Source organism: Cyphomyrmex costatus, unplaced genomic scaffold (assembly GCF_001594065.2).
Source record: "Cyphomyrmex costatus isolate MS0001 unplaced genomic scaffold, Ccosl1.0 scaffold294, whole genome shotgun sequence".
NCBI classification, from domain to species: Eukaryota; Metazoa; Arthropoda; class Insecta; order Hymenoptera; family Formicidae; genus Cyphomyrmex; species Cyphomyrmex costatus.
The window spans coordinates 77,823-89,863 of record NW_017277061.1 but is presented as its reverse complement, the minus strand read 5'-3'; the positions used below and the strand labels follow the sequence as shown (position 1 = coordinate 89,863).

The 12,041-nt window shown below is 32.5% G+C and overlaps 1 protein-coding gene across 1 annotated transcript in view; it reads right to left on the bottom strand.

Annotated features, from left to right (window-relative positions):
* The window catches only part of LOC108775276 (titin), a 55,663-nt gene extending 44,035 nt beyond the window's left edge, over positions 1–11,628 (bottom strand). Inside the window, exons 1-10 of the mRNA XM_018541586.1 lie at positions 11,343–11,628; positions 6,877–6,919; positions 6,483–6,757; positions 6,146–6,357; positions 5,829–6,050; positions 5,206–5,552; positions 4,747–5,095; positions 4,438–4,676; positions 4,009–4,238; positions 3,774–3,917 (exon numbers count right to left, since the gene is read on the bottom strand). Coding sequence (XP_018397088.1) covers positions 3,774–3,917; positions 4,009–4,238; positions 4,438–4,676; positions 4,747–5,095; positions 5,206–5,552; positions 5,829–6,050; positions 6,146–6,357; positions 6,483–6,757; positions 6,877–6,919; positions 11,343–11,466 — 2,185 coding nt within the window. The 5' untranslated portion in view covers positions 11,467–11,628. The remainder of the gene's footprint in view (positions 1–3,773; positions 3,918–4,008; positions 4,239–4,437; positions 4,677–4,746; positions 5,096–5,205; positions 5,553–5,828; positions 6,051–6,145; positions 6,358–6,482; positions 6,758–6,876; positions 6,920–11,342) is intronic.
* Between the last annotated feature and the right edge of the window lie 413 nt (positions 11,629–12,041).

Here is a 12,041-nt window from a genome sequence, read left to right as displayed (position 1 = left end):
GACTGTTTTTTAAATGTAGACATTGTGAACAGCAGCCTAATGGACAAACCGGTTTACATGTATGTGTCACACGTACGTCTTCTGAAATAACTGAAACGGTCCCTTTCCGGGACTCGGTCTCTAGATCTCGGTATCGGCTGCACCAATTTTATTCGAACTGGTCGCAATCGAAAGATACCGATGATATTATGTAATAAAAGTGTTTTTAGATTTTTGATTGGGCTTTTAAATTCTGAGTAATTTTAATCTAAAGTTTGAAGATGTAAAAACTCGAGATAAAGCTAGTGGTAGCGTCGTGAATTTGACAGCGACATGAACGTATACACGCATCAATTAAGTCAAGCGATCATGTCAAGCAGTCAAACGGTTATATTTTTATTTTATGCACTTGGCGTCGCGACGCTACCGCGTCGCTTGATACCGCGAGATAAAGTGAGATAACACGGGTCTACCACTGATAAGCATGGAAATGCTCGGTCTATGTATATGTATATGTCGTTGGGTCAATCGTAGTGATCAAACGGGTATCACTCTAAATATTGGGTTATTCCACACATTATATATTTATTGATTATTTATTAAATATGACCTAAAAATGACTATAAAATGACGATATATTTATAATGATAATATGTCGTCATGAATGTCACATCCTTTTTACGTCATTATTTAGTATTTTAGTCCACTGACGTTAAATAACGAAAAATGATCTTAAATCGAAAGTCATAATGATGACACCTTGCTACCTGGAGAGGAGCTCACTGTTGATTTAAAAAAATGTATTGATTAGTTATATTAATTAGTTTGTTCTCTGAAGAGGGCTAAAAAGTTCGCTGAAACATGTAAGAACGTTGTTATTATAATAAAAGAGCATTATTCGAATAAATTTTTTTGTCTCTTATTACTTATTAGTGATGTTTTTAATTGCGCAACGTCTTCTGCACGCGACTCCTATTGCCCTTTATTCTCTCCAATTTGTTTTCGAAATAACTTATAATTACATACAGGATAGGATAAAAGTCTGGATATACCCAAATATCTCATAAATGATGCACTGTAGAAAAAAATGTTTCAAATAAAAGTTGTAAGGCTTAGAAAGACGCAATAGGGAGTTCGTATTAAAAAAATAATACATTTTTTTTTGTTTATTATGAAAATATGCATTATTATAAACTTATGCATAACAAAATTTGTAAGTTTTAGCAATGGATAGGTACTAAAAAACTGAAATAAAGTTTGAAATTTGAGAAAACGATTTTGATTGGCTGACAAGTGCGTGACGTCACACTGTAGTCAAAGCAAAATTAACTCTTAAAAACTCTTTATATAAATTTCAAAATTAAAATAAAATGTCAAATCAACTAGATCCAAGTTTTATTAAAGCCAATTCGCCAAATTTACCGAAAATAACGGTATTTATGGTTTGGGAATACATTGTTAATGATCGATTGATATAATGCTCCAGAAGTTCGAGGAATAAAAGCAACTTTAGATGTAATAATTTTACAAATACCTAAAATACCTTTATATTTAACATTCAATGTTTTAACTTACGTTTTAGGTTATGTTGGATATTTTTACGAACATAATTAATATTTTTACAAATTTATAATATTAAAGCATAAAAAACATATTTTATATAAAACCTACATCGAAATGATCTTCACAACAAAAATAATTCCATTTTCCTGGTACATCAATACGATGTGCACTTTTAAAACACTTTTCTCACATTTTCAGCTTGGAGCACATAAAAAAACAATTTTCCTGGTGTTTTAATTGTCGTACTTTTACACAAAGGTACAAAACACGTTTTGTATGTGTTTCTTTTGCTCATTTTTTAAATAAATTAATTTCCTGCTGAAAGAATTGTGGTTTCGTTTATATATATATATATAAGTTATAAAATGTTGTATTTTTCAAAAATCATGAGAACTCCCTAGTTATTTGATCTAGGATGGCGTTGTCAAGGTCACGTTAAGGTCAACTTAAATTTTTTAAATGAAACTCCCTACTCTTTATTTCAGATTCTTACTATGTTATGTTGAGACGTTTTCAAAACGCATATCATAAATCCTCTTCCGATGAGAACTTTCTGAATTATGAATCTAAAGTGTAAATACACTTTAAATACCACCTGCATTAGAGTTATCCAAGATGTACCATGTGGAAGCTGCTTGGTCGGATTTACATCTCGTGTGTGCGTGCGTGCGTGCGTGCGTGCGTGCGTGTGTGTGTGTGTGTGTGTGTGTGTGTGTGCGCGCGCGCGCGCGCGCGCGTGCGCAACGATTGAGCGAGTGAGTGAATTTGCGAGTAGGTAAACAAATGAACGTAAATATGCGTTATAATAAATGTTCAAACTGTTGACCTTATACAGGTTGACAGTAAGCTAATCGATAATAAAAAGTATTAAAAACGTTTTCCAATGTTTCAGGCCTAATTAATGCCACTTCAGTAACAATTCGGTGTAAGTCATTTAAAAATTTCGAGGATTAGTTTTGTAGATTCGGTCTTTTAAATAACCCCAAAAGGAAAAATTTAAAGCGTTCAAGTCAGATGAACGGGGTGGCCATTCGATTGCTCCCCCTCTTTCTTTCCATCTTTCAGGAAAAGTTTTGTTTAAAAAATTTCGCACTTCCAATCCGAAATGTGGAGCAGCACCATCTTGTTAAAACCAAACAAAACTTAAATAAAAAATTTTGCGATCACCAGGAACATGTCATCTAGGCGCATAGTCATATACTTGTCAGCCGTTAGAGTTTCATCAATAAAAAATGGCCTTATTATGTGCGTTCCAACTATTCCCGCCTATACATTTAGATTTATGGATATTGGGAGTTCATTTCTCTCGTCCAATGCGGATTAAAATCATTCCAATATCAACTATTATGCCTGTTTACTGTACTGTCTAATAAAAATGTTGTCTCGTCTAAAAAAACAATTTTATTTGTAAGGTCAGACTGTTCATCAATTTTCTACATCATTTCACAAAATTCTTCCCGACGATCAAAATCATCCGCAATTAATTCTTGAACAAGATTAATTTTGTGTGGGTGTAATTTTGCATTTATAAGAACACGACTGTGTATATGGAAATTGTCAGTAATAATAGGCGAATTTTGGCGTGCCTCTGATATAGCAACCAAAAGTAACCGCAACTAAGGCTATCTTCGTTTTCAGGTATCAGAAGAAAAAGATATGCTTAATCACGGTTACTTTTGGTTGCTATACCAGAGGCACGCCAAAATTCGCCTAATGTCAGTGTAGATTAATTTATTAAAGAGACGAATTTACTAAAGAACAAATACAGCATGAGCGTCCAGAGATGTCATAAGAGAGATGTAAATCCGACCAAGCAATTTCCACATGGTACATCTTGTGTAACTCTAATGCCAGCGGTACTTAAATTTTAAAGAATCAATTCAGGAAGTTCTCGTCGGGAAAGGATTTATGGTAAGTATTTTGTAAACGTCTCAATATAACCTATAAAAATCTAAAATAAAAAGTGTGGAGTTTCATTTAAAAAATTTAAGTTGACCCTGATGTGACTTTGACAACGCCATCCTAGGTCAAATAACTACTATTGTTAAATGCGTCTTTTTAAGCCTTACTTTTTAAATCTTTTGTCTGAGAAATACTTTTTTTCTATAATGCATCGTTTATGAGATATTTGGGTATATCCAGACATTTGTCCATCCTGTAGAATTATATAATATAGCGTGCAGAGGTAATCATTTATCGCGAGAAAAATCTACAAAATCTTTTTTACTCACGGGTTACACTGAGGGTGGCTCGAGAATCGGCAATTCCGGTCAAGCTTACAACACGGCACAAATAATCGCCGCTATCTTGAAGAACAATGCTAATAAGATCAAGTGAAATAAAACCGAAGCGAAAGACGGAAGTCGCCCGAGAACCTGTGACAAATATATACGCCAATACAAATCGGTTAACTCGATAATGTGCTGCTGAATTAAAAAAGGTATGATGTGAAAGTTTTTCACTCACTCGCGTCGAGAGTTCTGCCGTTAACATACCACTCCACCCTCATAGTGGGGTCGCCCACCGGTTCGATTCTGGCCTCGAAGTGAATTCGTCCACCTTCGATTTGATGAACATTCTTTAACGGTATAATGAAACGTGGCGGGGGGTAAATTTTATCTTCTTCGGGAGGCGGCAAACAAGGTTTCGCGCGTTCCACATGTCTCAAGTAAATCACTTCGGGGCCAGGTGCTGGTCTACAAATATATTTGTCATTTAGTTTATTTTACAATATAGACTTTTTACTAGAGAAAATAAAAGTCACTTTTATGAATAGTACCTATAAAATTCTGAATCAACGTTCTATCTGCGCTTAAATTATATATAATTAGGGATATAAAATAAAATATGGAAAGATCAATAATAATTTTGAAAAACACTTGAAATGTCTCTCACTCTGGTTCGATAACTTTCGTTGGTCGGGGTAAATTCAGGCGTCTTGGTTCCGGGGTCGTTCCTTTTGGCGTTTCTACAATGAGCCGTGCTCGAGTTGCAGTGGAGCCGGCTATATTTTGCGCTGTACACTGGTACCAGGCTGCATCTAAAAATTTGGCGCACGGGATGTCTAAAGTTGAAGCTCCGTTACCATCACTTGATATGCGTATTTCAGGACCAGGCATTATCGGTACGCCATCCTACAAAAGTTTTTGGCGTCAGAAAAATTGTAATTGTATAAGTAAATAAACTTCGAATTAATTATAATACTTTTTGCCACGTGATTCGTGGAATAGGCGTGCCGACTGCACGTGCCATAAAGACTACAGTTTCTCCTTCCTTTACTCCCGTTGTAACAAAACGTTCGACAAATTTCGGCGCAACTACCTGTTCTTTTTCGATAACGCTCAAGTTACATTGACAAGAAGTTTCGCCGGCTTTATTTCGTGCAATGCACATTACTATACCAGCGTCAGTGCGATTCACATTCGTGATCATCAACGAACTATTACCAGATTCATTTACAAGGATTTTATGAGTCATATCATTGGCGACTTGTTGACCATTTATATACCAAATGACTTCAGGATAAGGACGGCCAGTTACGCGACAGTCGAATCTGAAATATTGTTATTTATTAATGTCTCAAACATTACTCATCGAAGATGATATTTAAGAGCAAACGAAAATCTAGAAAGATACTAAAAATAAAACAAAGTCGAAGCGTACCGCGTCATTTTGCCTTCAGTAGCTTCCTTATCTGTGATGATACGAACAAAATTCGGTGGTAGAACTTTGCTGGAATCAACAGATTCATTGATTGAATCTACTTGTTGAGTCTTAATAAATTCCTTTTGTTGCGCTTGATATGGAACTTGATCTACTTGATCGCTGGATTCAATTGCCAGATAAGCGGAGCTAACGGTGCAACCTTGAGGATTCTCAGATAATAATGTATAATAACCGCTGTCTTTCGACAGAGCATCTCGAATTCGTAAAGTAGCTTGTTGATTTGAGTAGCCTGTCTCTATTCGTTGAGAATTTCGGATTCTCTGACCATTTTTAAACCATGTCAACTACAACAATTTTATGTATATATTAAGTTAATAAACTTATACGTTAGATATTTTATAAACAATTTAAATATTTAAATATACAAATTAATTTAATATTTTATAAACAATTTAAATATTTAAATAAACAAATTAAATATTTCGTTTAATGATACCAAATGACATAGAAATACGACTTCGGGATAAAAATAATTATATACATATATAATAGCGTTAAAGAGCAAAATGGTATCATAAATTCATTGGTATTTCAGTTCTTTCAATGCAACTTAAACATACTCTTGGTTTTGGATTGCCAGTTATCTTTGCAGTGAAGACAGCATCTGATCCTTCAACGATCTTCGAGTTTCTCGGTTTCTGAGTAATTTGTGGAGGTGCGACCGGGCCCAGAGTACGATCAACTACCGTAGAAATTTGCAAGTCGGATTCATTCGTGAAACGGCGAGTAATTGATTCACGGAACTCCAATTCGCGCAACAATCTGTATTCAAAGGTGTCAACCTGCGCATTTAAAAAGTAAGAAATATTATTTAAACGTTCTTATATTGTTATTTTATCAAAGCAGCAAGTATTTAGTTATATAATAGCTGTAATACCTTAAAATCTTCAATGTTTGTACCATTAACGTAACTTCGTTTATCGGTTGTTTGTTGATAACTGCGTTGAAAGATTTGTTGACTTCCACTTTGCGTTTTTTGGTCGCTTGTTTGAAAACTTTGCGAAATTTCTTTCTTGTAAGTATCTGTTAGTTGTTGCGCTGGAGGGTCAAATCCTTCTGGCTGTATATAAACTGAACAAATAGCTTCGCCTGAAAAATAAGGAAAACATGTAGCTATTTTCATTCGTTTTGTATTTTAACATTGGTCTAGTAAAAGTATACAGAATATTTAAAGAATATGTATTCTAAGTGGAAACTATAGAAAAAATCTCTACCATATTGGTTTTTTGCACTGCATGTGTACTCGCCCTCATCCCCCGGACCGATCTGATTAATTTGGAGTGTAACAATTCCAGAATTTTCATTGTAAGACATTCGAAACTTTCGTGATTCTAGCAATGGCATTCCTTTGTGTGTCCAAGAAACCGATGGTTTCGGATTACCTCGTACACAACCCTCAAAAATCGCATTACCGCCTTGCGCGAATCTCGCATTTTTGAAGATTCGCTCGAAAATCGGTGGTGAGGGATCCCCGGGTTTACCCGTAAATCTGAATGAGAGTGAAATAAGAATTTAATAATGAGGTATTAAAAATATTATTAATAATATAGCTATATTTCTTTTATAGCTACAACAGCGCTATAATTAATAAAGTATCGTAATACTTACACTGGTACCGTTGGTGTCGTTTGCATAACGATCTCTCTTTGAACTGCAAAAATAAAAGAAATAAATGAAAGTTTATTCCTTATATGAGCGCGTTTGTGCGTGTGCGTGCGTGCGTGCGTGCGTGTGTGCGTGCGTGCGTGCGTGCGTGCGTGCGTGTGTGTGTGTGTGTGTGTGTGTGTGTGTGTGTGTGTGTGTGTGTGTGTGTGTTACAAATAATATTAAACATAAAAATTAATCTATTTCATCAGGAATTAAATTTAATTCCCTCTTCCCTATGGAAAACCAAAACTATAAACTTCCATATATTTTTCGCAATAATCCGTTCTCAGACTAACGAGTAAATTGGTTTAAATTACGATGCGTTTCAATGTAGACATAATTTAATGAAAAAATGCGGCATAATCATCGCGCGTAACGACGACAGGAAAAAAACAGCTCGTGAACGGTTCGTTTCCTCGATTCGTTCTACCCTAATTGCAAAGTACGACAGAAGTTATACGAGGAAGAAAGATGTACATACATAAGTGATTTAAATGTGATCATGTACAATTTTGTTCAAGCAATAAGAATAAACTTTAGAAGATAATCAGATAAATGAAATCTACGGACGCAAGAAAATATATATATGTAAAAGGATGAATTTAAATATTAACATAAAAAAACAAGGACATTAATTAAAATTTTTATGTTTACAAATATTTCTATAGGTTAGAAAAAAAAGAAGAAAAAAAGAAAAAAGAAAAAAGTTAAAAATAAGAAAATAGGTTAGAAATAAGATTTAATGATTTAGTCTATGTGTGTATAACAGACGAAGACTAATCATTGATTTATCGTTTTGTACATATAAAACAATACATTCATATTTTACACGCATTTTAATATGAAATTTGGTGTGTATAGACAGATTTTCCTTAATTAATTTATTAAGTCTATGGATTAATTATAAAATTAATTATTTAATTATAAAATTAATCATTTGTTTAATTATAAAATTAATCATTTTTTCATTATATGCGATATCACAACATTTAGCATCGTTTTTACGATTTGTGAGTTACGGGAGGGGGGGGGGGTTGGACGAAAGACGTAATGTGCTGCTACAAGCACAGGATTGTATTTTTGCATTTGGGTAGGGATCACATTACCATGAACCATTTTAGGCACAACTATTTTTGCTCAGCGCTGCGCACTGCGGCAAGTCGCGACGCGATGCGTCTACGCCGTCCATGGACCAATCGCGTTTTCCGTTATGCAAAGCAGTCTCTGACCAAAATAAAATCTGATCTAATATTTCTCTTTGTCTCATATCTGCATATGTTTTGTGTATTTTATATCCATATAATTAAATTTTTTAATTCAAATCATTATATTTTGCTACTTTTTTTTTATTCTTTCCTATTTTTACTTACTTTCTACCATTCTTCCGTCATTATTCTTTTTGATCGAACTTGACTTAGAGATGTCAAGACATGTACTACGATCAGCTGTTTCTAAAGCATTTAAGTTTCATTAAATTTATAATAAATATTAGAGAGCAATTAGCCGACTTTTATAAAATTTTACATAATAAAATAAATATATTTATAGAAACAAATTATTCTATAATATGCTTTATTGCATTTAATTTTAGGGTATATAATTGCATGTTTGTAATATATTTATATTGTATATATATATATATAGGGAAGAATATCCTAAATCAGACCATGTTCCAAATCGGATCTTTTTAATTTAAATAAATATGGTTAAGAAAATTTGCGTGCTATTTATAATGTAAAGTCCTTATGAGACACCGAACATATGACAGCAGTTTGGCAGTATTCTGTTATAACGTTCATAGAATAGACGCAAATATGTATTTTCGGCTATCATGCGAAAATTTTTTTAAAAAAGAAAATCCTTGTAAATCATTATTTAAAAGATAAAAATTTGAACGGTAATTGATTTGAGATAATGAAAGGGTGTAGAATTCAAAATTATTAAGAGTTTTGTGATTACTTTTGCGGTTTTCATTGTAAAATTTGTTCCAATAGTTCAAAAGAATTCATGTCAAAATCGGACCTCTCTTTGGGTGTTCAAATCGGACCTATACAAAAAATACTAAAAAGACGAGTAAGTCAGTCAATTCATCGAAGAAAAAAGATTCGCCACAACCTGGTTGTAGTACTGGTGATCGACCGACCAGATCTGGTCTAAGGAACACTAAATCAGTAAAATGTCATGTGTCATCAGACTCAGATTGATGGAATTTTTTTTAATTTTAATTCTAATAATATAAACTATATTTTTATGTTTGAGTCTTAAATTGCTCGTTTTTACTCAATACTAACAAAAATTAATGAAAATATTTTAAAATTCTATCTAAAAGTCCATAAAAATAGGAGAGGTCCGATTTTGATATGGAACTCATAGTTCCAAATCGGACCGGAAAATGCATTTTTACATTTTCCATTATAGTTCAACACAGGTAAGAGATACGTCAAAATTGTCTAAAGCAAAAATGAAGGAAATTAAATGATCTTTCGAACGGCGCCATTGGTTTTATGATCGGACTTTATTTACGCTTTATAGAGAACAAAAACTACAAATAGGTCCGATTTAGACCACTCTCCTATATATATAATTTTATATATATATATAATATTTTATTAGAAGTATTTGCAAATATTTCTTAGAGATATTTTTATATTAAACATTTATTCTCTTTCTTTGCGTTCGTGAAAGACGCTTTAGCTACTAGCGTAACGGAGTTGTTTACTGTACTTCATTGTCTTTTAGTTTTACGCCTGTGAAATATAATCCAACACACACACACTTCGATGCACATCGATGTAAGTAAAATTTATATATTTGTCAGTGTTATTTGGCAGCCATAGCATTCTCTAACACGTTCATACTCATCAATTCTTCATTGTATAACGCAGTTGGCAAACGCGTTTCAATGAAGCTATTTTAGATAACAGATATTTAAATATAATTTTATATATTACAAAATTGATTTACGAGAAAAAATATTGTATGTATAATACAGAATATTATAAATGTATATATTATATTCTCCAGATTTTTGTAAGAGTTTTCAGCATTACAGTTTTCTATGAAATCATTTGCATTGCAACACCTCTTTTCAAATAAACAAATTAAGTGTGGTATACAATAATATTAGTATTGACAATGCAGTGGATTGAATTAAATTGAAAAAAAGTTCTTTATTTATAAAAAAATATTAAGATTAAGAGAAGGCTCGACAATAATAAATAAATATTAATATAAATTAACGGGTCGAAATAAAAAAATATTACAATTAAAAAGAAAAACAAAGAAAATATATTTAAATTAATGATAAATAATCAGACGTTTCAATATCGATCGGGTCATTCTCAATATTTAATAACAAGTTATTAAAATATTAACGAAAATTTAACCTATAATAAGAATATTAATGGAATTTTAACAAAGAATCATAATCTTAAATAAGTTTTTTAACATATGTTGATCATTAGAATGCTTGCCAAATGTAATCAAGTCCGAATTAAAGTTGTCCATTATTAAAAAGTCGTTGAGTAGTCAAAGATCGTAAAATTTAAGAAACATAATTATGTTGCGGTACTTCGTTGGAGACACGTCTATGTATTGTCTTTTCTATTTAAACCTTTTGCAACTTACTCCAATAGACTTTACATAATATTTCTTTATTTTAGATAATTCTTTGTTTTTCTTCTTAATTATAATATTTTTATTTCGACTCGTTGCCCGTTAAATTATATTAATATTTATTCTTTATTTATACATAACTGGTTTTTAATCCTCCAATTGATTATTTAAATTTATTCTTATAGAGTCTTACTATTACTTAATATTTTCAAATATGAAAACTCTTTAATTGTGTTTGAAACAACAGGAAAATCTTCTATTTGTTAGAATTAAAATTTTTAAAGTAAATTATTAATAGAAAAAAATTGTAATGAGTACGTTTCGTCTTGATACGATACGTAAAGCAATACCATACTCCTCCGATAGCACACGTGAAAGAATTTTTGAAACGATCATGTCTAAAGTGTGAAGAACTATCTTTAGAAGCTCTCGCACGGACTGTGCTCCTTGCGCAAAAATAGAACACGTATTCGTTGACGGAACATCTACTATAGAAGAGATATATTAAAATTAAATTGAATTTATTTTTGTTTCTCTTTTTGGTATAAAAAAAATTTTAAAAAGTAAATATCGTGAAAATATGCACCTACACTAACTACAAGAACTTGCAAATAAGTGTCTAGAGAAATTACAATTAAAAAGTCTAGAGAAATTACATTGTAAAATATAATTTTACAAATTTATTAATGCAATAAACCCTGAATTTGTTAAGATAAATTTTTGTAGAGTACTTCTTGCTTAAATTCTTCATATTCAATAAGCTGTTGCTCAAGGATATCACATTTCATGATTTTTCAATAACCACAACTGACCTCTCTGCTGACTGGTGATCTGTTGTCTTTCCATTCGTTGCTGAATGTACTGTTGTTGTTCTTGTACGGTAACTTGTTGCTGCTGCTGTTGCGTCTGTGATTCTTGAAATTGTTGTCTCTTCATCTTGGATCGAGAAATTCAATAATTGTGAGTCGTTTGGATGGCAAAATTGTAACCAACTATATGACTTATTAATAGTAAAGTGCTAATTAATCTGAGGAATCTAAAAAGATCTCCTTTCTTCTCTTTCAACGTTGTGTTTTATCACTTGAGATTTAACAAATAAATTCTTGATGCACAATGATGAATTTGAAGCAAATCACTCGCACTTATTTCGCTTTACTTTGCAAAACACGCAGTTTTGCTGGTAACCGCGGCTCAGTTCAATCAGTCGGCAGAAATCAAGTCATCGTCAAAAGTCTTGTCCCCGTGATTCTTTAAACCAAGACGTCGGTCGAATGCGAATTGGATGGGTTACGACTTGACGCTTAGCTAAAGCTTAAGAAGATGGTGAGGATGTCGCGTGATGACGCCTCTAGGGTGGGGACGTTTGAACGCTCCAACGTTCAATACGTGCAGAAGTTGTTTAGGAGGAACAAGAATATAGAATGTACGAGTCAACTCAACATATTCAAAAAGAGAGAAAAGAATTATTCAATATGTAAATATCATATGATATGTGTAAATTGTACCATTTT